Source organism: Aethalodelphis obliquidens, unplaced genomic scaffold (genome assembly GCF_003676395.1).
Source record: "Aethalodelphis obliquidens isolate GAN/ISIS:26980383/991018 unplaced genomic scaffold, ASM367639v1 scaffold36, whole genome shotgun sequence".
NCBI classification, from domain to species: Eukaryota; Metazoa; Chordata; class Mammalia; order Artiodactyla; family Delphinidae; genus Aethalodelphis; species Aethalodelphis obliquidens.
This window is the reverse complement of record NW_020837980.1, coordinates 3965206-3990993: the sequence shown is the minus strand read 5'-3', so window position 1 is coordinate 3990993 and position 25788 is coordinate 3965206. Positions and strand designations below refer to the sequence as shown.

The 25788-nt window shown below is 35.8% G+C and overlaps 1 protein-coding gene and 1 long non-coding RNA gene across 3 annotated transcripts in view; one reads left to right on the top strand and one right to left on the bottom strand.

The window, feature by feature from the left end:
- Positions 1-19087, bottom strand: part of ERGIC2 (ERGIC and golgi 2) — a 38557-nt gene extending 19470 nt beyond the window's left edge. Inside the window, exons 1-5 of one of the 2 annotated variants that reach the window (XM_027129328.1) lie at positions 18993-19087; positions 9059-9201; positions 7447-7555; positions 5504-5550; positions 4660-4730 (exon numbers count right to left, since the gene is read on the bottom strand). In XM_027129328.1, coding sequence (XP_026985129.1) covers positions 4660-4730; positions 5504-5550; positions 7447-7555; positions 9059-9164 — 333 coding nt within the window. In that variant the 5' untranslated portion in view covers positions 9165-9201; positions 18993-19087. Of the gene's footprint in view, positions 1-4659; positions 4731-5503; positions 5551-7446; positions 7556-9058; positions 9202-11180; positions 11249-18992 lie in introns of those variants that run through there. The other variant, XM_027129329.1, reaches the window with a different exon arrangement.
- Positions 19088-19178: 91 nt separating this feature from the next.
- On the top strand, positions 19179-24699 carry LOC113632319 (uncharacterized). Its single transcript, XR_003437759.1, has 3 exons — positions 19179-19493; positions 21470-21518; positions 23498-24699. It is a non-coding gene; the product is annotated as an uncharacterized LOC113632319 (long non-coding RNA).
- Positions 24700-25788: the final 1089 nt, after the last annotated feature.

Genomic DNA, 25788 nt, shown 5'->3' with positions numbered 1-25788 from the left:
GTATTTTAAGACTTAAAATCATTTAAATGATGCCAGCATGAAACTTAAGTATTTAAAAGAGAAGAAGAAATGAAAAAGACATACAGCTTAAGTATAATATTCAAGCATCCAAAGCCCATATTCTTGCCAGGAAAATACCATGATAAAATCAAAAAGTTTTGAAATGACCTAACAATGTCACTATAATTCCCACATGTATTAATCAAGAAAGAATAATTCAAGAAATTTTATCTAGGCACTATGTTCACCAATTCAAAGACAAACTTAGCTACTTTGTAGAATCAGAGGAAAAGAGGCAAACTTCTCACAGTTTGTGGCAATACCCACAATTTAATTTTCCAACAAAAAGTCCACTTTTGATTTTTAAAAGGCGATTTATAACAAGGCATATTAATTCTACTTTCTAACTTATCAATATCATTAATGATCCCTCCATAATCATGCCCTAACCTACTACTCTCTCACTATAAATCCTTTCTCTTTAACCCCTCATTCCATCAGACAATTCTACCTCTGTGCCTTTGGTTATTTAATTATATCAACCTGGAACCTTCCTCTCCTGTAACTGTGACCCTAATGTCAGTCTAAATTCTATATGCCACTTGCTCTAGGTTAATGATTACAGTGAAATTACTTTGATTACTCCTCCTGCTGAACTTGTCTATACCTTGCTTCCCAACCTTTTTCACAGCACAGCACACAAAGAAAGTGCTATAAAACACACCATGGCCAACAGATGAGGCTACATGCAACTACTCCCCAGTTACCTTGTGAATAAAACTACTGACAGCAGGGACTATGTGATTCACCCTTTGACTTCCCCAAACTGCTCGGTATAGTGCTTAACACAGCGGGTAAAGAACTACTGAGTGGCCTACTTTGTGCTCGGCACTATGCTACTTAAATCATTATCTCACTTAACCTTCATAACAACCTTGTGAGTTTGTTATTATTCTCTCCTTTTTATATATAAAAAAGAACTCAAAAGATTAAAAAATTTTTTGAAAAATCACAGATAATGAAGGTCAGTATATAAACCCAACTATGTCAGATTCCTCACTTTCTCACATCCCTAAAAGTAGTTCTTTTCTTTAAATAAATAGTAGCTATCATAGCATATTGTGTGATCATGGTTTAGAAACCAGTAAAATTATTAGAATTAAGTTTTTAATATTCAGACTGCATATTAAAAGAATGAGTGAAAATTTAAAAACAAGTAAAAATTATCTCAAATAATTTTACATTAATAATAATTCTTAAATATTTTAATATAAATTAGGACAAGGGAATGAATACTTACCAGAAACACTGTTAAACGTTTTAAAAATTACTGATAAAAATATACAATTACATATTTTTAAGTTTCTAACTTTCTGGCTAAGACATGACTTTTAGTTCATGACAGTTAAATTAAAATAAAACTTTCCTCTTCTACAAATGATTGAAAGAAATGGCAGAAGCTGTTACAATGGAATAATCAAAAATGGAATAATCAAAGATCCTGCCACAATTACATAATTCTAACATATTCATCAGTGCCTAATACCTGCAATGCATTATGCTTTACATTTCGTGAGCTATAAAGAAGAAAAAATAAAGTAATTGCTTTTCAGGAGCTTAGAATCTAGCTGAAGAGACAAGCTGTCCAGAAAAAATATTTATTAAAAAAATCAGAGACTTAATAAACGTGAAGAGAGTGGGAGTGACAGACAGTATGGAGCGAATGCCAGAAAAACAGCATAAATAAATTTTAGTGGATAAGTTCAAGATGATTATCTCCTCAAATTCTCACAATGTCCAAAGAAACAGAAAAATGAGGACACAAACTGTATCATTATTTTAAATCATTTTAAATAGTATCCATATGTTGGAAATTATCAAAAACTTATGCAAGACAGCATACAAGGGAGACTAAATTGAGAAAAGAGCCCAACACATAATTTATTTCATGGGACAGGAAAATCCATGTAAGCAGTAAATCCCCAATTCAGAGTAACAGAGGAAAACAGGTGATAAAAGATAACAAGACACTTGAGGAAGAGACAGTCACCATCCTAAGAAGACTTCTAGCAGTTCAATCGAGTACCAGAGACCACATCACAAAGGGCATTCCACAGCATTATTATTCCCAGCTTACATGTGACCTGGACTGTATTCTAAATTAAGCAAAACTACTGCTACAGCTGGCTGCTAATGAGGACAGTCACACCAGTTAAAGAAAAAAGGAATTACCCTAGCTAAATTTAACCTGTCAAAACAAATACGGAAAAGGAAATGTGGGGTGCCCTGGTGAACTACTCTGCCATCCTGAACCCAATGTGACTTCCTCCTTTCTTTTCAAAAGCATCTGAAGCTCTAATTTTGCTTAGAAGAAACACAGTATATCTAAACTATATATCCTTCTCCTTTCATTTACGTCTGGAAAAAAAAAAAGTGGGGGTGGGGAGGGAAAGGGAACCGACATAACTCAAGTCTATCTCAACTCTCAGTCAGTTAACTGGCCATTTATTTTCCCATCCTAAAGATGAACAAGAAAATAGATAGCTAGATAGCTAGATAGACAAAAAGATTCATCAATTTGAAAGAAGTGGTAAATCTGAGGTCCGAGGGCTAATTTTCCTTTGTGATACCATTTCTAAAAAGAAGAAGAAAAGTGAAGTTTTTCTAATTATTTCTCAATGAGATTTATCATCATGAAGACAGAAAAAAACGGAGTGATCTGCAATATATCAAAGGTGGAAAATATAATCACTGAATTTTAAAACATAATGAAGGCATTGAAAAAAAAAAGATTGATCCTGCTGGATCAAGGTCATCTCCCAGAACTCACAGATAAAGTTCAAAATATGCATCTTATGCAAGAATTGATAAAAATATTGAGAACCACTCCATGAAATTCAACATCACTTGATAAGAATTTTAAAAAACAGAGGTAAAACCGTTACTCTGAACATCATTAAAGCAAACAAACAAGCAAAAAACACTTAAAACTTCAGATCATTAATACCATCAAAAGCCAAAAATAACTGAAGGGGATCCACACTTGGATATACAGGATAAATATTTGAATTTCAAAAGTAAAAGAAAAAAGCATATAAGTAGATAAATATGTTACCTACAAAGAAAAAAAAAATTGTGCCAGAAGGCAATAAAGGAATGTCTATAAAGTTCTGAGTGTAAAACACCATAAAGCAAGAATTCTATCCTCAGCCAACCTTACATGCATTGAGAACAGAATGACATAGGCGGTCTGTCATAAAACATAACCCACAGATTCTTGCTGATAAAGAAGTCACAAAAAGTTCCTCACAAAACGATAAACAAAAATAAAGAAACTAAGAAGGGTAGAAAGTAAAAGCAATAAAACATAAAGTTGAATAATTATTCCTAAAATAGTATGAAACAGAATACAAATGTTAGTGTCTGATAATAATCATCTAGATCTAAATTTCCAGATAATAGTTTAACATGCAATAACATGGTACCTGAATTTGTAAGGTTCCTAACCTCATTTAAAATTACTGATATCAATTTTTTGAGTGGCAATACAGGAGGTAGGAAGTAGGGTGGTTCAGAGTGGCAGTAACAAAAGTTACTTTTTCTTTAGAAAATTTTATTTTAAAAGTGTGTATCAAAAGGCATAAATATATTTTGTTCATGTAAACTAAAAATAATTTGGTAATCAAAACTGAACTAAGAGCTTCCCTTTTTTCTCCTCCACCTATTCAGTTACTTCTAATCCTCCTCCATCACCTTTAGTCTTCACTTTGCAATTTTGTTTAAAGAGGGTTCACAACTGTCAATGGTAAACAAAACAACTCAAGAACGCATGGGTAAACATAAGTACCACAATGCCAACAGAGCAGTCAGCAAGGCAGAGTAGCTGGGAGTTCCATGCTTTGTTTTCTAAAGCTTCTTTAGGGCTAGTTCTGATCATGACCTGTTATCACCCACCCCTGTAATGTGATACCTGCCCCTGTAATGTGATGGTGTTTTCTAACAAATTAATTCTATTACACACAACTTGTACTATGAAAACAATAAGAGAATGTCAGTATTTCATTAGGTCTGGGAAATGGAGGTGTGAAGGAGAGAGGAAGAACTAAATGCATATGAAATTTCTCCTCTTAGATAATGCTTCATTCTTGATTACAAGAGAAATATAGCTCAAACGTTTTGAAGAACTTAAATTTGGTAAAAGAAGAATACAAATAAGACATAGAATTTCCAAATCATTAGAAGAAAAGAAGAAAATTTCATCACTATAGCAACTGTATAAAAGAGAAAAGGAAACTGTTAGGAAGCATTAACAAAAAATATAAAATAAGTATAAGATTATAGAGGCTTATCCAGAATGCTAACAAGGCTTTGGTTTAGATATAATTTGGTAATTATATTTACATAATTTGGTAATTAGATATAATTTTTTCTTCCCCCTAAATGTTTACAAAGAATATGGAATATTTCTGTTTGTTTTGTTTTTGTTTTATTTTTTACTGAAGTATAGCTGATTTACAATGTTGTATACTACTTTTGAATTAAGAAAATATATTTTTAAAAAACTAGCTCAGACAAAATTAAAAGCAAATATCAAAACTGTCTTCAAGGGAACAATTCCTCAAAGCATACTATTTAAAAGAACATGTAAATCAAACTTACTGGTTCATAAACTAGACCATCTGCAGATGCAACCATTGTTTCTGCTAAATCCAATACATCTGCTCCAATATCTGCATAGAAAAGAATTAGAAGTTTTATATTCTATGCTGAGAGTCAAACTATATCCACTAACCACTAACATAAGAAAAAATAAATGGAAAAGGAAAAGAGATTTAAGGTTGTTCTTAGATGAAATCTTTTAGAAATTAATTTCCTTAATTGGATAAAATGATTTCACACTTTAAAAAATTTTGTCTGAACTACTGAATTCTCGGTCTCTACTTTTCAAGCAGTAATTTAAGACACAATTTAAGATGAAAAAGCATCCTCATTTTTGAGAACTATACTGATTCAAACATTATCTATCTAGCATATTAACATTTTTCCACTTCTACCAGTATAATTAAGTGAAGCCAGCGAAGAAAACAGAAAAGGGTAACATCACCATTAACTCAAAAGATTTGGATCTGTATTTTAATATGCAGAAGTAAAAGTAAAGGGTAGTAAATTGAAACTGTGAAAGAGGATATGTTTCTGGAATGTGGATGTAAAAATCAGTATGCCAAACAAGAAAGAAATAAAGGATATACCTAAACTAGAACTTCGATTTATAAAAATTTCCTCCAATTTTCTTTCATTTTAATTATACTAATGTGAAAGTTAAATCTCTTTATGGAGAAGAAATTTAAAGAATACAAGCTGGGGAGAAAAACACTTTGTATTCTTAAATTAAGATATCATAAAGGAAAAATAAAGTTAAAACAACCAGTGGCTTTTACTTTTTACTAGCAACTGTTTAAACCATAATCTATATATGCAATCATCAGGTTAAACACGTACTTACACTGACACTTCATGGCAACAGTAATATCTATATTGATTCTCAATTTGCTAAAAGACAAAAAGGAAACATTAGAACCTACCAATTGATCAACAAAACATGATCAATATAAATCAACTGATCTATGAAAAACTTGGACTTCATACAGAATAAAATATGTCAATTAGAACTTGGATAGCATTCATATGGGCAAAACAAAGGCACTTTAAAAGTAAAAATCCTATTTTGTAATAATTCCAAAAGTCTTTCTGATTTCACAAGTTTTTAACACAGTATCCTTCATTTTAATGGCAATTCTACAATTAGTAAGTCCAAGCAACTCAGAAAAAAGTATTAACCTCTGTTTACATAAACCTTACGTAGACTATGCCATTAAACAATACAAAACTTTCAAAATCAAAAGTTAGGAATTGAAAGCCTTTCTCTCCTTATTTACCAAATAAATACCAGACATCAGGCATTGTACCTGATGTCCTACAAATACTATCCTCTTTATTCCTTACCATGGACCTATAAAGTAGATAGCTTCAGTTCTACAAATAAGCCAATGGTGTTTACGGCAGTTTAAATAAATGCCTGGCTTAAGACCACATAACTACTGAAGTGGCATATTGGAAACTAGGTCTGTGTGACTCAAGATGAATGTACCCAAATTACCAGAAAAAAAAAACCCACAAAACCTGATTCTTAAAGTTTTGCATGGCCTTTTAAAAAGGCTCAACCAATGCCTTATTTTCAAATATTTAGTTCAAATCAAATTAATTTTCAAATATCAGAATCAGTGCCATGAATAACAGAATGAGTACAATCAGGATCAGTCCTGTCCTGCGCTTCCTATCAAAACTTTTTTTCACTCTAATAATTTTCATCCGGTTTCAATAGGGAGTACAGATTTTTAGAACTTCACAGAGTCTTAAAGTAGTCTAGAGTTCAAACTGTGTTCCAAATAACCCTGGGGTTTAGGCTCAGATTTATAGGAAGAGGGTGAGGTCAAGCAGACAGGCTTCTAGGCATCCCCACTACACTTATGTGGTGAACTACATGACTTCATTTAGAAAGAATAAAAATTATTTCATTGGTGCTAAAAAAAACCAAAATAAGAAAAACAACAAATTCCTTAAAAACTAATGGCATTAAGAATAACACTGATGTTATAGATCAAGAAACTGAGGCCCGAAAGAAGTCAGTTGTATGACTTGCCCAAGGTTACACAGCAACTATTACAAATGTTGACTGACTGAATTCTCACTGACCTGAAGAGGAAAGTACTATAATTAGTATCCCCATTTTACAGAAAAGGAAACTGAAGCACACGCAGAAATAGATTTAGTAAGTTCCCTAAAGTCACATACTTAGTAAATGGCAGAGCTGGGATTGAAATTGAGAAGTAAATGTTTCCTGCTATCTAGTGCAATCTAAGTATTATAAACCTGTTATCTTCAATCAATTAAAAAATACAAATAATACAAATAAAGTATATTTTGTCTCCTAATTAAGGTACTAATATTTTCAAAGGTTTAAAAGTGATGCTGTTTACCTTAAAATATAGTTTATACACAATTTACAACAATCAAGCTATAAGCATAAACAATGTAACCTTAGACAATTTATTTTCCAGTTCACACAGATCAGTAAGATACTTCAAAATCTAGAGTAAACAATTTCAAAACATCAAACAATTTCCGTCATTTCAACATCTAAGGAAAAACATATTCTCCTAACCTTTTTAAACAAATGCATATTCAATCAGAGAACCTTTCTCTTAGAATTTAACCAGTATTCAAATTATTCTAAAATGTTTTACCTAATGCATACAATTAATGAGGATTTTTCAGTACTATTTCTTCAGAATTAAAATAAACCAAGTATAAAAGGTTAGACTTTTTTTTTTAACATGTTACCTTCAGAGCAATTTAAATCTAAAGGTATTTCAAAAAAAAAGTTACCTAGAAAAATCCTTGTCTACTTCATATTCATACTTCATCCATGTATCTTGATATACTGAAAATTCCATTATAGTTAATAAAGCCATAGTGGTAAATGCTATTAGAGAAACTGAGAAACCAACAAAAAAGGAAAGAATTAAAACAATTTTTAAAAGGTAAACAGCAGGAAACCATTTTAAGTAAGATTAAAATTAGCAAAGAATACCCTAATATGATTGCCACATGAATGAATACAATAAAAGGTTTTTCTTAAAATAGTCATTATAAATTTTTTTCTAAAATAGCTCAAAAATGAAGATTTAATGAACACAAACATTTGCACTATTGAGAAAGCATTTTATTTCTTCAATACGAAGGACATTTCTCACTAAATAGATTTGTCAAAATTCTACAAATACATAAAACTTTTACCTTGTTATATATAGCAGTGTCACAGATAAGATAAATGATGAAAGTAAGCATAAGTTTCACAACACAAATTTGAAAGTAGTCCCCTCATAATTAAAAATGCATCCATGCCTATAGTCCAATTAAAAAAAAAAAAAACTAGCTTAATTTCTTAGATCCTAAGAATCCACAACAATCTGTGTCAGAATCTCAAATAACATCTCCAAATCTCTAATAAAACTTTCTACTTTGAAAGCTCCTAAGTATTTCACTTCATTTATAAAACTAAAAGATCTAACAAAAAGAAAAAGCACTATCATATACTATGACAAACTGCACTTAAAATGGATTGTGCATCAAGAACTTGTACTATTTTCATTAACAAAAGTTAATCACAAGAGATTAGAAATAGCAAGCAATTTATTATACATTTTACTAAATGAAATGTCAATCTTATGGGAAGTATATTGTCTTATCAGCTCTTCATGGGGAAAGAAATAATAGTTAATACTGTTATAGTTGCATATTTTTCTGATATATTTCATTATTTATTTATTTAACAAATACTACTATCTGTACCAGGCACTGCTCTGAGCATTTTATAAATATTAATTTATTTAATTGCTACTGCAACTCTACCTGGCAAATACTGATAGCATCCCCATTTCATGGAAGAAGAAACTAAAGCATAGACAGATTAACTTCCTCAAGATCAAGTATTTAGGAAGGGGCAGAGGTGGAATTTAAATATAGACAGTCTGATTCCAAAGTCTAAGCTCTTAACTATTACCCTATGCTGCCTCTCTTCAGTAATGTGAAATTTAAGAATTTTTATTATCATGTCTAAATTGACTTATTCTTAACCAAAACAGACTGAGGCAGTTTCAACATCATTAAACAACTTCAATTCTATTTACATATAATAATCTTGTTAATATACGTATACATAACTCAAGAGCACCAAAGCAGAAAAACTGGATTAATTTGTTCAGTAATATTTTAATAAACACTGCTAAATGCATAGACTGCATTGGGTTGGATGCAAAAAAGAATATATATAAGAATAAAATTAAGGCAAATAGTGTGGCATGAGGACAGACCAACTATAAAGTTACTGCACAGTTCATTGATGAGTTCTTTCTCATGGCTACATTTCTGTATGCTCTTGATTGATAACTTAGAAGTTGCACTTACTGAAGGAGTTTTAATTTGAACTGATACTCACCTGTACCCCCACTGGCTGAAGTCTCTACATAGCTGTCAGGAACTTTCGGAAAGGCATCCAACTCTTTCACCAAACTTAAGGTTTTCTTCCGATTCAGTCGCCTCATCTTCAGGAAAACCTTCTTCTTCTTTCATATAGTCATGCTAAGGAATAAAAAATGAATAAATGAATCCTCCAAAAAAGATTAAAAGGTTTCTTTTATTTTTAGATAACTGAAAAATGTCCTTGGAACACCGTAACATTCTTATTCCTCCTTGAGAAAAAAAGCTTAACACTTATCCACACCTCTTTTTTCTCCACTTCCACCCTGACAAAAAAGTACTAATGACAGGCAATTTACACACACAAACACATTAAATAGCCAAAAAAAGTGAAAATCAATTCAATTACATTTGTAATATTTGAATATACAAATTAAAATAAAGTTTTTCTCCTATGAAATTAACAAAACACATACAAATAATACATTCCCATTAATGGATGACAATGAAGTAAAGTAGATATGCTCATACACTGCTAACAAGAACATAAATATTCACCGCTCTTATTCTAAGTAAATTCCTTTTTTAGGAATGTATCTGAAGGAAAATATCTGTGTTGTGCACAAAAATTTGATGAGGATATTTCTTGTATGGCTATTTTTAAATATTGAAGATAGAAGCGAACTCCTCGTATCCAATATACAAATTACAGTGAATTAAAAGTTCTAAATCTATGTAAACACTGAAAATCTTATAAAAGAAAACGTTTAATGATGTAAGAAAATACTCATAATACATTAAGCAAAGACCAGAAGGCCATATGCCAGTTTTATGGGAGACAGGGAAAAAGATATATGGGAAACAAACTGAAAGCCTATACACAAAATGTTATAAGTAGATCATGGGAGGATTTTGTCTTCTTTACAAAATTTTGGATTTTCCAAATTATCTGCTTTTATAATAAAAATATTATTTAAAAATTGCTTGCTATTCTCTTTTTGATCAATATGCCAACTACATCTAAAATATGCTAGCCATAAAAATAACTTAAATCTCAAATATTTACATAATTTTTTTTTTTTTTGCGGTACGCGGGCCGCTCACTGTTGTGGCCTCTCCCATTGCGGAGCACAGGCTCCGGACGCGCAGGCTCAGCAGCCATGGCTCACGGGCCCAGCCGCTCCGCGGCATGTGGGATCTTCCTGAACCAGGGCACGAACCCGTGTCCCAGCATCGGCAGGCGAACTCTCAACCACTGCGCCACCAGGGAAGCCCTTTATATAATTTTTTTTATCTGACTGATTTATATAAATAATATTATAGGTGACACTACAAGCATTACCAGAAATCAAAGTTGTATTGATAAAATCAACACATAACAGAATAAGTTAAATGGTTGAAAAAGTCACTAAAAGAATGTCTCTAGAAGAAAGCAGAAAGACTTGTCTGAAATCTAAGTAGGATTAATACAGAAAGAACAGACCATAGAAAGAGTATTCATGGAGAAAAAAGGAGACTCAGGGAAGTAAAAACTGGCAGTAATCATGAACACTGTCCAAAAGAGAGCAGGACCTAACCAGAGGCACTACTAATCAGTCCATGAAGGAGCCACTGCCCTAAAGTGAAGCTAAATGCATTAATGGGTTGATTTCATTTGCCATTATAAATACCCAACTAACTCCCCTTGCTGATTCCATGCTCAAAAGTGGCCTTCAGAATATAATTTTGCATTTCATGTATATGGTTTTCCTAAGGAAAAAAAAGAACATGTAGACAAGAGATGACAGTGTTTGATCCCCATGACAGTTATAAAACTGCTCTTCTCGGGCTTCCCTGGTGGCACAGTAGTTGGGAGTCCGCCTGCTGATGCGGGGGATGCGGGTTCGTGCCCCGGTCCGGGAGGATCCCGCGTGCCGCGAAGCGGCTGGGCCCGTGGGCCATGGCCGCTGAGCCTGCGCGTCCGGAGCCTGTGCTCCGCGGCGGGAGAGGCCACAACAGTGAGAGGCCCGCATACTGCAAAAAAAACCAAACAAACAAAAAACTGCTCTTCTCATCTGTAAATTAAGCTTCTGAGTGTTTATTAAGCATAAGCCATGTTCCTCAAGTTTGTTCAACTCAGTAATCAAATTTATTTTCTGTACCTGCTTAGCAGTAACGGCACCAAGACTGATCCTTCTTCCATCTTTCAATTTATACTCATTCTTTCCTACAGGGGCTAAATAATAAATATGTTCAAGCCGCTTATCTTTAAGACAAAACTCTCCACGTAAGCTCAAGTCCAACTCCAACTACTGTATAGATCTCCAGCTGCATATCTACAGCAAAACTTAAAGGTATGAGTTGTCCGTATTCATATACTGAGACTACTTCCTTGCCTCTCAACTAAATTTGCTCTCAGCAAGGTTATTAACAACTTGCTTAGTACCAAACCCAACGGACAATTTTTAGCCCTTAATCAATTTTGCTTCTGAGAAAATATATTTTCTCACTTATTCATCACTTCTTTTTCTCCTTGAAAGTCTCTTACCCTGGCTTAGGTAATACTATACTCCTGATTTTTGTTTTACCTCTAAGATATTCTTTGGCTTATTTTGCAGATTCTTCTTCCTCTCAGAGGGCACTAGGCCCTCCTCCCAACCTCCACACTTCCCCCAAGTGATCTCCCATCCCTTCCATTTCTATCTACATGTTGATTCCTCTCAAATCTTTATTCCCAGTCCAAATATTTCTGCAGACATGTATATCTTTTTGTCTTCTATTACATTTTCATTAGGGCATTCCAGAGACAATTCAGACAAAACAAGTCTAAAAATAAATACTTCACCCTACCAAACCTGTTTCTCCTCCTGTGTCCCTATATTCGTTAATGATGACACATGCACCCAAATGCACAAGCTAGAAACATAAGTTGCATCCTTAGACTTAAACTCTTCCTAAATTTCTCTCAAATCTGTCATTTCTTTTCCAGGCCCATTGAGAAGTTCCTTACTAGGAGCCTAGTCTCAGTTGCCATAATCCATCTCTGCATTGCTTCAATCTTCAATCTTTCAATTCACTCTCCACACAACAATCAATAATATTTTTAATACATAAAACTGATCATATAAATTTTATTTTAAAATATTTTTATAGGTCCCCGTTACATTTAAAGAGTTTGGACCCTATCCTAACATGGTTTACAAAGCACTCAAAACACAGGCCCTGCTTACCTCGCTTCAAAACCCAATCCCTCAAAGTCTTAGTTCCAACCATACTAAATCACTTTCTATTCCTTAAACATGCTATTCTCTCTACTATAAATATCCTTCCCCCACTCCCCCACCTCTACATTTGGCTAACTCCTATTTACTCTTCAAGTCTGTCTAAATATCTCTCTCAGGGGAAAAAAAAAACTTCTATGACCTCAAACATATGAGTTATAGCATGGCCTCCTAGAACACTGTGCCTTTATCACACTATTTATACTTGCTTGTTTAATTTTGTTTTCTCCATTGTAATTTTAGGGCAGGAACCATGTCTAACTTAATCTTTGTATCTCCAATGCACAGCAGGTTACTTGATAAATATTAATGGAAGGAAGGAAAGAAGGAAGGTGGGAAATTTCCCCAGAAAAACTCACGGTAGCACAGCTTTCCAATCAAAACAGTCATACTTAGATAAGTAAATATGTAAAAATATAAGATCTACAAGAAGAATTTTTGTTTTGCTCACTACAGTATATCCCTAGCACCTACAACAGTGGTTGGCACATAGTAGGTATAGCATTGTTGAGCAAATGAATAAAACTGTGAATTTTACTTTCTAAATTTTCTATATTGTAATGAGCTCTATAAATGCTTTCTTGTAAATTACATGTACGTATAAAGATATGGAAAGCAGCTAGTTTTACCAACCCTCTAACACTTCATATAACCTATCCGGCACTCCTCCCTTAATCATCTAACTAGTGTACTCACTTGGCTCTCTCCCAGCCTCTGGCTCTTCCATTCCTAGTTTTCACGATTCCACGGCCTGACCCTGAGGGCATACATAGGGCACTCTCACTGCCTCTCCCCCATCCCGGGATAGAAAGGTGGACAACAGCAGGCTGTGTCTCACCTTCTGCTAAGACAGCTCTATTCTACAATGGAGCACCTTGCCACTCTGCTGCTGCTCCAGTCCCATTCCTGTTAGCTCAGCATTAACCTACAACCAAAAATTCGTTCCACCTCGAATACCTGCCAATCTACTCTATAGAGCCACTGTTCTGATATGAACAAGTCATCCAATAACTTCCAGTTTTTCTAAAAGCAATCCTTCTACCTGCTCTTTATGAAACATAACGTTCTCCTGGTGGTAATTATCTTTGAATCATACTTCATTTCTGAGACTCACAGGTAAAGAAGTAGCATGTTTTAACATGATATCTCAACCATCTCTTCCCTTTTCAAGTCTATCTTCTAATAATAATAATAAACACACATACTACATTAGAATTATAGCTAACTTTCATATTATGTGCTAGGTATTATTTGAAGCACTTCATATATTAAATTCATCTAATCCTCTAAAGGACTCTACAAAGTAAATACTATTTTTATTCACTTATAGATAAGGAAACTGAGGCACAGACAGTTAAGTATTTTCTTTTTTTTTTTTTAATATTTATTTATTTGGTTGCACCGGGTCTTAGTTGTGGCAGGCGGGCTCCTTAGTTGCGGCTCACCAGCTCCTTAGTTGCGGCTTCTGTACTCCTTAGTTGCAGCACACGGGCTCTTTGGCATGCAAACTCTTAGTTGCTGCATGCATGTGGGATCTAGTTCCCTGACCAGGGATTGAACCCGGGCCCCCTGCATTGGGAGTGCGGAGTCTTATCCACTGCGCCACCAGGGAAGTCCCCAGTCAAGTATTTTCAAGGCCCACACAGCAGGTGGTAGAAACTGGATTCACTGCCAAGCAGCTTGGCTCCAGAGTCCATACTCCAACCCACAGTGTACACTAACTCACTTCAGCACTTGATTCATCTTCCATTAACACCTGGATATATTTAGAACTTCCTTAATGACTTCAGCACCTGGATCATTCACTGCACTTCTTCCCCATTCCATCACCACCCTATGACACTCAGTCTCGGGCACTCATTCAAAATGATAATCCTTTTACCATGTAAGCCTAACAGATATTCTCCAGTGACTTCCATCTTAATTCTATACAAAGCCACACACGAACAAGGCCATGCTTTGGCTCCTCTTAACTTTTAAAACTGTTCCACCTCTAATATCCAAATCACCAATTTTCCTCTCTGAGCAGAAACAATTATCTTGCCAGCTCTTTAATTTCCTCACTAGGGAAGAATCTACTCTTCATTTTCCCTGTGTTCTCAATCCCTTGGATTCCTCCCAGTCATTCAGTTCCACTGCTCCCATTCCCACTCTATTTGCCTCTCCATCCAGCTCAGTCAGACATTTTCAAAAATGCATTTAGAAAGACCCTAGATCAGTGGTTTCCAGAAGCACAGAACTGCCATTCTGTTACAAAAGTTTCTAGTCTGTACCTAAGTGAAAAAAAACAAGGACAATATAGGATTCTTTTTTTAAGTTAAATTTATTCAGTTTAAAAATCTGTCTTTTATTCTGAGATTATTTCCTTCCTTTTTTTTAATGTGTCAAATGTCCTTTCTTTTATGAAATGATAAAATTAGATAAAGTTTTTTGTTTGTTTGTTTTTGGATATCTTTCTTTAATAAAATTAAAAACTGCAATTCTAGGGCTTCCCTGGTGGCGCAGTGGTTGAGAGTCCGCCTGCCGATGCAGGGGACACGGGTTCGTGCCCCAGTCTGGAAAGATCCCACATGCCGCAGAGCGGCTAGGCCGGTGAGCCATGGCCGCTGAGCCTGTGCGTTCGCAGCCTGTGCTCACCAACAGGAGAGGCCACAACAGTGAGAGGCCCATGTACCTCAAAAAAAAAAAAAACAAAAAAAAAAACTGCAATTCTATATCAGTCCTTAAGTCCAGTCCCTTTCCCTGATTTTTTCTATACATTTTTTTGTACTAGTTAACAAAATTTAGGAGCCATTATGCTAGATTCCTTTGCCCATTAGTTGGTGATGCTCTTCATACTTTGACAATCTCCAGTCCAGTATCATATCTTCAATTTCTCTCCTGAACTGTTGTGTATACTAAAAAATAAAACAAGCAAATTCCAGGAAGTCACTGATAACAACTGAGACTAAGACAATGCTTTGAAAAACTGCATAAGAAATAAGAAACCACCTTTCATGCTGGAACACAGAGACACATTATCAACACTCAATCTAAGAAATGTCAAACAGCTAGTATTTCATCATCTGTGTCCACGTGAATATAATGAAACTATTAGATGCTTTGCCAAAATTAAAATATAGAATTCATGACACTTTTATGGTCTGCTGAATTAAGTTTAATTACTTCTTCAAACAAAAATGGAGGCATAATTTATCTTCTGCTACCCACACTTTATGAGCTAACTTCTATTTTTAATGTATATTTAACAATATGAGAAATATTTAATTGGTTAATACACATGGCCATTGTTGTGAGTTGAACTATGTCTCCCAAAAGGATACTTTTAGGTCCTCACCCCTGGTATCTGTGAATGGGTCTTATTTGGAAATATTTGGGTTTTTAAAGATGTTAAGAGACCATACTGCATTAAGGTGGCCCAAAATCCAATGACTGGTGCCCTTTTAACAAGGCCATGTGAGAATACACAGACACACAGGGGAGAATGCCATGTGAAGACAGGCAGAGATTAGAGTGATGTATCTACAAGCCAAGGAGCCAAGGATTGCCCAGATGCTAGAAGAGACAAGGAAGGTTTCTTTCCTAGAGCTGTCAGAGGGAGTATGGCCCTGCTGACACCTTGATTTCAGTCTGGTAGTCTCCCAAACTGTAAGAGAACAAATTTCTAGTTTTTAAAGCCACCCAGTTGGTAATTTGTTATGGCAGTCCTATGAAACTAACACAAGCCATTAATAACAATGAGAAAGGAGATGGAACAAATATTATCCAGGCTATCACTGAACTTCAGAAACGAAAAGCAAAACTATGACTTATATGTAATTTTAAACTACTTGACAATATTGCATTAGAATACAATAAATTTTATGAAAGATAACTTAGTTTCACTTTACAAACACTAGACATCAAAAAAGTACTCATTCTTTTTACTTTAAAACTTTTTACAACAGTTACATTTTGTTTTTAAAATTATTTACACTAACATAATTCAAACAAATCTAATAAACTTCCAAGTGATTTAAAAAAACAGGTTTACTTGGAAGCCAAGTAAGATGGTATAAATGTGAGTTTTTTGTGATCAAAAACACTTGGGGGACTTCTAGGCACTTACAAGCTATGTGATGAATTTGAAAAGATCCTCAACTTCTCAGAATTCTTTTATAATTTTGTTTTAAAAGGAGGGAGGGAGACATAATGGTTACCTCACAGTTTTTAATCAAGATAAAAATGAGTCATTTGATAAATATCTATTTCTAATTCTCAAAAGAAATGCAAAGACTTGTAGGATATTTGAGGTTTATGTTAAAGTCTTTAGGAAGGTGGGAAAGTGAAGTTAGGCGATAATAACATGAATAGACTGAGGATTATACAAATTGATAGAATGAAAGTTAAAAGAAGAGACTATAGAGTGATGGCAACACAACAATTTGTAAGTACCTAGTAGCAAGATGAAGCAAAGACAAACATCCTCCTCCTCAAAGAATGGTTTGACTACAGTAACTACTCAATAAAAGCATACAAAATTGAATTAAATTAATTGAATTAAGCAAGTAAGGAAAGTGTGAGGAAAAGGTCAGAGACACATGAAATTATATATATATATATATATATATATATATATATATTTTTTTTTTTTTTTTATGTTTTGTTTATTTTTTTTTGCGGAGCAAAGGCTCCAGTCGCAGAGGCTCAGCGGCCATGGCTCACGGGCCCAGCTGCTCCGGGGCATGTGGGATCTTCCTGGACCGGGGCACGAACCCATGTCCCCTGCATCGGCAGGTGGACTCTCAACCACTGGGCCACCAGGGAAGCCCACATGAAATATATTGACAACAGAATGAAGGTCTCCAAAAGCAAGGAGAATGGGTTAAAAAGGCACCTAAGGCAGAAATGACCTAGAACTGACCTAGACTTAAGTAAGACTGCATGGAGTAGTAGAAAGAGGAATCTGTACCTTAGTAATTAAGAGAGGATAATGGCTTAAGAAAGCAAGCAATTGGAAGATGGAGTTTAAGGACATTTTAACCATATAGACTGAAGAGTTTAATCAATTTTGGAATCCAAGAAATTACTTATAAAAGCATCTTCTTCAGTCTATATTTTGACTAAGAACAAAGGCAACATTTTGTGAGTAGGTACAGAAGTTAGAAAACAAAAATTTAAAAATAACAAGAGCTAACATTTAATGAAAGTTAACTGTATGTCAGGCATTGTTCTAGGTGCTTTGTATGTTTTAGCTCACTTGATCATCACCACTCACTTTCTGAGTTGTATTATTATTATTCCCATTTTGCAGATAAGGAAACTACGACAGAAAGAGGTTAATTTACCCATCATGACATTAAGAGGCAGAATCAGAATAAATATAGAAAAGCTGTTGAATAGGATTTGGAGCATGCACAGACTGCCTAAAGAGTAACTTCTATTAAAAATGTTTCACTATTTCTTCCAATTAAATGACTAATCCTCAAAGAAATTTATTATTTTTTCTAATTCTTTTTTGATGCTGTTGTTCCAAACTAGTACTGATTTCCTCTGAGACTTTCAAGCTTGATATATTTTTATGATTTGTACCCTCAACCAATTACAGCAGTCAGTTGTGACTGAAGTTCATCATCAAAAAGAAAGAAATTCCGCCCCACGTTCTCCCCCCGAAGAAAACCATGAAATTTTTTTTTCATGTTTTTCCTCTAAGAGAACTGGAATAATTGCATCAATTTGGAAATATCAATAAACAAGTAAACAAACATAAGTCCTGAATTCTTCAGTGAACAAGCCTAATTCATTTCTTTATAATGGCTGTACACTAGAGTTCAATGAAATACCTAAGTACAACTGCAAACAAATAAATAAATCCCGTTTTTAACTGTATCTTTATCTGCTTCTGTATCTTCATCTTTAACTGATTCTGAAAGCCAGTCTTGCATCATTTTAACTGGTATTTTGTAACTTTGTGTTGTCTCGAGGGCACTAAATCCTAAATATAAAAGTTACTGGAACGTGTTTTCTCAAACAATGACCTATTAATTCTATATACTACCAATACCCAAAGCTATTCTCTACCACGAGCTGACATGTTATCTAACAAGGGCTTCTTAACTCTTCAAGGGTTTCAGAAAAGTAGTGACACTCGGACCTGTCTCTCCTACAGCATCTCACCCTGCCCTGCCCCTTTCTCAATTTCCTAAGCGGCGTGCGAACCTCCCGAGGCGAGGCCAAGACCTCGTTCTTTCTTAGAGAGCACAACTTGCTGCGAAGAATTTGGTATCTGAAATGGGGATGGGAGCCAGACACCCGGGACGATCGGGACACTATCAGGCTGGTCTTCACAACGCGGGACCCTCCGCCCCTGCGGACGGGAGGAGCCACCGGGGCACGGGGCACTGTGAGAAGCAATGGGCCAGGGTCAGCGGCTATGGGGACGCAGCTAAACTCCTTCAAGTTGGAAGACAGCGGAGAGACATTGGACCAGGAAAAGGGGAGCTTCCAGGCGCAGCGCTGCCCAGGGTCCTGCCAGTAACGACCCCGGGGAAGGTAAGTAGACCGGCTCCCCGGTCCGGCCCGCTCTCCGGAAGAGAGGAACTAAGACAGGGAGCTAACGCTATGACGGGCTCTCACCCCTTTAACCACATTCATGCCCTGAACAGCCCTGGAACAAACGAGAAAACAGCACCCGGCGAGGTTTCAGTATTTTACCTTGTGCTACGGTCCCAGCCGACCGCCATGTTTCACAGAAGCCCGGTCGCCCGGGCTCCCGTTTACCCGGAAATATCGCGAGAACAAAAGCGACTACCACCGTGGACAACGTCAGCCGGGGGGGGGCGGGGGCGGGGAAACGGTGTAGAGTTCTCGCGATATTCCTTTCGCTGACGAAGTGCTTTGTGAATCAAGAGGTGTGAGCCGAGTTAAGGGGGTCGGCTAAGAAGAATGGAGGTTTAAACTTATTTCACTTGTGACCACGTGGCTAGCAAGGAATTAACTTCTCCAAGGAGAGCTTTGTTACCTACCAACGGATACTTAGAGACCACAGAAAGAATCTCAACTCCTCTAATAGTACTTCGTTAGGAATGAGATACTTGGGCGCAGGAATTAACATTTGCAGCCCTATCCGTATTACTCTTACAAACTCTGCACCACGTTTTGTGCCCCTTTATTTTCTTCTGTCAAGAACGTTTAAACTTTCCTTTCCAGGCACAGGTAACGCTTTTAAATTATTTGTTAAATGTTTTTCTTGTCTTCTAGATGGTAAGCTCTGTAAGAAATCACATGTGTCTTCCTCATTCTTATATCACCAATACTTTTCTATGCACTCGAATATTTGTTGAGAAAGAAAATTAATACTTCATTCACCTTTTTTCCCTAACACTTCATATTATAAGAGGTAACAGAGGGGACTTTGGAAAAAAAGGGCTCAAGAGCAAGCCCATGTGTTACCAGATTTTCCAAACATTGAGATTTTTAATTTTATGATTTATTGACCAAAAATTCTAACAAAAGCGTAATAATGACTAATTCTTAAATGGTAAGCACTGATTTTTCTTCCCCAGTAAGCAATATTTATATGCTTTACTTTCCTCATCTCGTTTAATCTTTTACAACTGTGTACGGTAATAACATTATTTACCCATTTAATAGATAAGGAAATTGAGTCAAGTGGCAGTTAAGTGATTTACCCAATGTCAGATAGCTGGGAGAGGCAGGGAAATCTTGACCACAAGACTAAACTGCCTTTCGAAGGAGCAGTCATCATTTTGTTTATTGAATTAACGTTTGTCGAAATATGAAATTTTACTAAATTTAAACTGTCCTAGAAAATAAGGGCAGATAAAGAGTTTCCACTGATGCAATTTCATTTCCAGACTTTCATTTCAGTATTAGTCCAAAAACTTTAAACCAACTCTAAACTGATAGAAAGTTTCTGCCTCCTTCACATATTTATGAAGAAGCATAATGTGATGTCTAAGATCATAGACACTGTAGCTAGGATTTCCTGGGTTAAAATTCCAGTTCAATAACTTACTAGCATGTGACCTTGGGCACATTATTTCATTATTTTGTCCTCTTTTCTTCATCTATAAAATTGTACTATAATGTCTCAAAGATTTTTATAAGGACTAAATGAGTTAATACATATCTAAAGTGCTTCTTTATCTTAGCCACAAATGCACCATCAGCCCTTCCTTTGTAGGTCTGATTGTTTGAGGTCTTGTGTGGCTGGAAGCTGGTTGTTGTTCACTTAGTTACACTGGATGCCTGGTCTCTAGAGTAGTCTACTTTCAGGGTAACAACTATCCCATAAGAGTTGGATGGCCCAGTGAAACAAAACTGACTAATTTGATCCTGCTTATTTAAAAAACAGCTCACCATCTCCTATAATACTAAGTCAAGACTAAATTTCCTCCTGAAGATTGAAACCTTGCTTAACTAGAAAGAGGGGCGAGTACTTAATCCTATGTTATTGGTGTAGTTATATCTAGAAAACAATTTGCTTCCAAGGAAAAAAAATATGTCCATTATGTATTATGAAACTGTGGGTAATGATTAGTCAAATCCGTTTCACCTGCCTTCACTAATCAAGGTCATTTTAAGACTTGCTTGTCCTCCAAGCAGCACATAGCCTAAACAATAAGATGTTTGCCCGAGTTATTTTCAAGGAACTTGGGGTCATCTGTGTCTAGCTCAAGCTGAGCTGGTTAAGGCTGGATGGGATCACCAACCCTACAACTGGGCATGTGGAGTGTCCACTTGGTGACCTTTTGAAGGTGCAGTGGCCCATAGCTTAGTTAGGCCTGCACAGAATGACCATTACCTCACCTTTTCCCATCACCCTTCTCCATGCTCCCCCACTGAGACCGCCCTGCTTCTTTATTCCATAAATACCCAGAGAGCCCCTTGCCTTCAGGAAGGCAAATTTGAGATTTGCCCTCCAGCCCCCTCGCTTGGCTGCCGTGTGGAAAAACCCTGCCTTTGCTGCAAACCTCAGCATCTCAGCACTTGGGCTTGCTGTGCGCTAGGTAAAACGAACCTGGTTTGGTAACATTGCCCACAAAAGAGAACTGGGAGATAGATGTTAGATTGGGAATTAACAACTGGTGCTAAACAACCTGTATTTTGTGCAAATGATCAGAAGGTGTTTTCATACTGGTTTTTGTTTGTTTTTTTCTTTTTTTTAGTTCTCTGTAGTTTGCATAAAAGTTTTAGCAAGTAAGCAACAAAATTAAGGTAAGTTAATACTTTTTGCTATATGAATGCCCCAGAAACACCTCAAATTCAATATATCCCAAGTGGATTTTATAATTTACCCCAAATCTATTTCTTCTGCACTGTATCTACAAAAGTCAATGGCACCACTAACCTCAGATTCAGTCACTAGCTACCAATCCCAGTGACCAGTCAATTTCCTTCATTAAGACTATTTCCAGTTTCATGCTGTACACCAGACTCTGTGATTTTTATGTATGTGACAAACTATCATAATTAGAAAGGAAAAAAACCCAGGATGATATGACAGAAAGAAAATCAACTTTCAACTGAGCACAGCAGAAGACATTTTTCCATTTTCTGATATTATATACCACTGATGTTGAGCTAAAAAGGTCAAATAATTTCCATCCCATATATGAGATATGTCCATAAGTTGATTTTCCTATCATATAAAAAATATAGAAGCAGCTAAATATGTAAATAATACATGGTCAGAGTTCAGATGCTTTGACTAAAAATTATGAATACATTTGTATATCTTACTGTTCAACAGGACCTAACCTGACAAATACTCTTACGAATTAAACTTGTTTTTCTAAGTAAAGGATAGTTGAACCAACAATAGTGAGGTCCCCCTCCTCCCTGTCTGGGTCTTAGAAGGAAAGAAGCCAGTCAGACCTGTTCCCCCCTGCCCTCCACCGTCTCATGAACCAGTCTGCATGAGTAAACTTGGTCAGAAGTTGATTTTTCCTCTAATGGAGGGTAATTAGGTTGGGGGAACCTCATTAAAGATCTGAGTCCTTGACACAGATTGAGGCTGCTGCTTTGGTATCACATCCATCTATAAGGGTGATGCTCTATAGCACATTGAGTGCCCTTTGGCACTCCCATCATAATAGAGATGGGGATTGCTGAGTCTGAGGTAGGAGAAGCCATTAACGTCATGTCTATCCTAAGCCAAGTCCATGCTGAAGGAACACACAGGAACCCATTAGAGTCTTTCATTTGGAGGCAAAAGATGGAAAAAATGAGGCTGGGAAATTAGTAATTTTTTTTTTTTTTTGGTCTATACACCAAGCAGATAGGCTTGATTCAGTTAAACTATATGATTTGTCCAGGATGAATTAAAAAAAACAATTATTATAAAGTTTAAAGGGTGCTAGCAAAGGCCATAAAGGACAGTGCAGCTCCCCCTTGCTCTCTCTTGGATCATCCTTTGGGGAAATGCAGCTGTTTTGTCATCAGCCCACTCAAGAAGCCCAGTGGAGAGGTCCACATGGCAAAGCATCTTTGTGCATTTAAATATTTCTGATGAGAAGTCTAAAGCCACTCAGATTCTTGATCCTATGTATGAGACCTGTTTTTCTCTGGAATCTTATGTAATTTTCTTGTCCCCAGTGCCTTTAAGCTTCACAGTGACATCTGTGATCTGGGTCCGTCTTCACTCTTGTGCTAGGCATCCAGTGCATTCTTTCCACCTGACAACACATACCCTTAAGTTCTAGGAAGTTTTCTTGATTTGTTTCCTTGATTAATTTCTCACCTCCATTTTCTCTATTTTCTCCTTCTGAAACTCCAATTATTGTTATGAGATGTCCTGGACTATTAAAAATGATAACTAGCGGAAATGGGAAAAGGATAGCAGTGAAATAAAGAATTATAATTTTTGCTTTATACAATCACAGTATCACTTTTTAATTGACTTTCTTTTGCACTATTCTTAGAAAAGGTAATAAAAGTAAAATTAATGCAAAGTATTATAATTAGATATGTGGGAGAGACTTCTGGTTGCCATGTAAATACTCTTCTCTCCTTCTTTAGAACCAGAATCCTGGACAGTAAACCCAAGTGAAGAACTATATTCCCAGGCTTGGCAGGTAGTTATGTAAATAATAGTCACTGAGTAGGGCTTTTATGAAAGTCATTTATCCCCTTTTCTCCTTGCCCTCCCTTATTTCCAATCTTGGAATGTGACTGCGATGACCTGAGCCCTGCAGCAATTTTATGACTTGAGGATTGAATCGATACACTGAGGATGGTGGAGGAGGAAGACAGGAAAAGCTGCAGGCCCTCTAACTTTGTAGAGCTGCCTATCAGCTGCCTGACTCCATTTAAGTAAGAGAATAAAAATCCTAATTCCTTCAAACTACTGTAGTAACGTCTTTTTAACCAGCAGCTGGCAAGTAATTCCTGGTGGATTCAAGGAAATTTATACTATTTTTAAGCTCTCTGAAAACTGAACCTCCCTTATTACACGTAAGTCTTCTTTTTACCTCTCTCCATTTTATTTTCCTTCTCATGTTCAAGTGTGTGAATGAAGCCAGCCCAATTCCAATCTCTCCATGCTCCCAGTCTTATCTCCCCAGTCCAAACTCCACACTCTTGCCTACATTATCTTCTGAAAACACCCATCAGCCATGTGATATAGTAATTAAAGTCTGTAATCAGAAAAATCTATGTGTTATTTCTTCTCTGAAACCAGATGTTTGATGTAAAACAAGTCAGCCTCCCTAGCTTCAATCTCATGGGTAAAATGGGAAAGAGAATGCCTTTCTGATACAATTGCGCTCAGAATTAAATTAATATATGTAAAGAAGTTGGCACATGGAAAGCTACTAAGGTAGGCTAATGGGATTGTCATTCCCCAATTAAATCCTTAGGGAAATTATGAAGAGAATTTTTGAAAAACAAAATGGAGACATAAAAAAGAACAGAAAAATTAGAAAGCTGTACTGTATTCTTGAACAGCAAGGCTTAATAAAATCAACCTCTCCCCAAGTAACATATGACATAGCCTCTGCCTGCACACATAACAGTGTATTGCTGGATTTTGACTACATTCAAACATGAGAGTTTAATCAGATTTTACCCATCCTGATAAAAGTGCCATTAAAGTAAAAATCCTGGAACTGTTCCTTAAAAAACAATTTGTAAGTGTACAATTCCATGATTTTAGTAAATTTATGCAGTTGTGCAACCATCACCATAATCTAATTTTAGAACATTTCCATCACCCCCATTTTGTTATTTCTTGCACTTACCCATAACCTTAGGGAACCACTGTTCTGCTTTCTGTCTATAAATTTGTCTACATTCCATGTAAGTGGAATCCTAACATGTAGTCTGTTGCGACTGGCTTCTTTCAATTAGCATAATGATTTTGAGGTTCATCCATTTTTGTAACAATTTTTTTTTAACATCTTTATTGGGGTACAATTGCTTTACAATGGTGTGTTAGTTTCTGCTTTATAACAAAGTGAATCAGTTATACATATACATATGTTCCCATATCTCTTCCCTTTTGCGTCTCCCTCCCTCACCCTCCCTATGTAACAATTTTTTAACTATTCTCTTCAAGTATTTTTTAAAGGATCCAAGGTCAGGTTGGGGGGGGGGAATCCTCTTTAAAACTTTATTTTAGAAAAATGCACAAAATAATAACTAACATGAATTGAAAGTTTACTAGGTGCCAGCCACTTTTTTAAGTGGTTTGAATTTATAAACTCCTTTAACTATAGGATATCTGTATGAATAGGTTTTTTTATTACCTCCACTTTATAGATGAGAAAATGGAAGTATAAGGAGACTAACTTGCCCAAAGTCATAACACTAGTTGGCGATGAAGGCGGGATTTGAACCCAAGAACTCTGGTTTCAGAACCAACACTTAATCCCTGTTCCCAGGGGTTATTAATATTACATTCAAAACATTTTCATAAGATTAGTTTTAATGATTAAATGACCTAAATGGAAATGTCAAGTAATATCTGGCACCTAGAAGATAAACAAATGTTAAACCCTTTTCCCCTGGAAGAGAATAGATGGTAGAAAATGTAATTGCCAGTGTTAACTAAGCAAAGTTAAATAGTGACATCAGGGAATGCAAGTGTCAGTGACAATTTGTGCTTTCTAGGCAAAGGGAACTGCCAAAAATACAAGGGTATAATGCTCCGAATGAGTGTGGAACTCTAATTACCTGGAAAGAAGAATAGGTTCTATGCTGAGAAGCTAGTATTATTTAAAAGGTCTGTAAGTATACTTATACTGTGTACACAGAAGTATTATGTAAGTTATGGAGCAAGATCATAAACATCTGTAAAACCACCACCAACTTAACTAGAAAATTATTAATACCACTTGTGTGTGGTTCCTCCATCCTATCCCCACACCCCCCGCCCACTGCTCTGAATGGTGGGTTATTTTCCCTGGCATTTTTTTCAACCATATATGAAGCCTAAGCAGTTTAATTTTGCCTGTTTCTGAGCTTTATAAGGTACCTACTCTTCTGA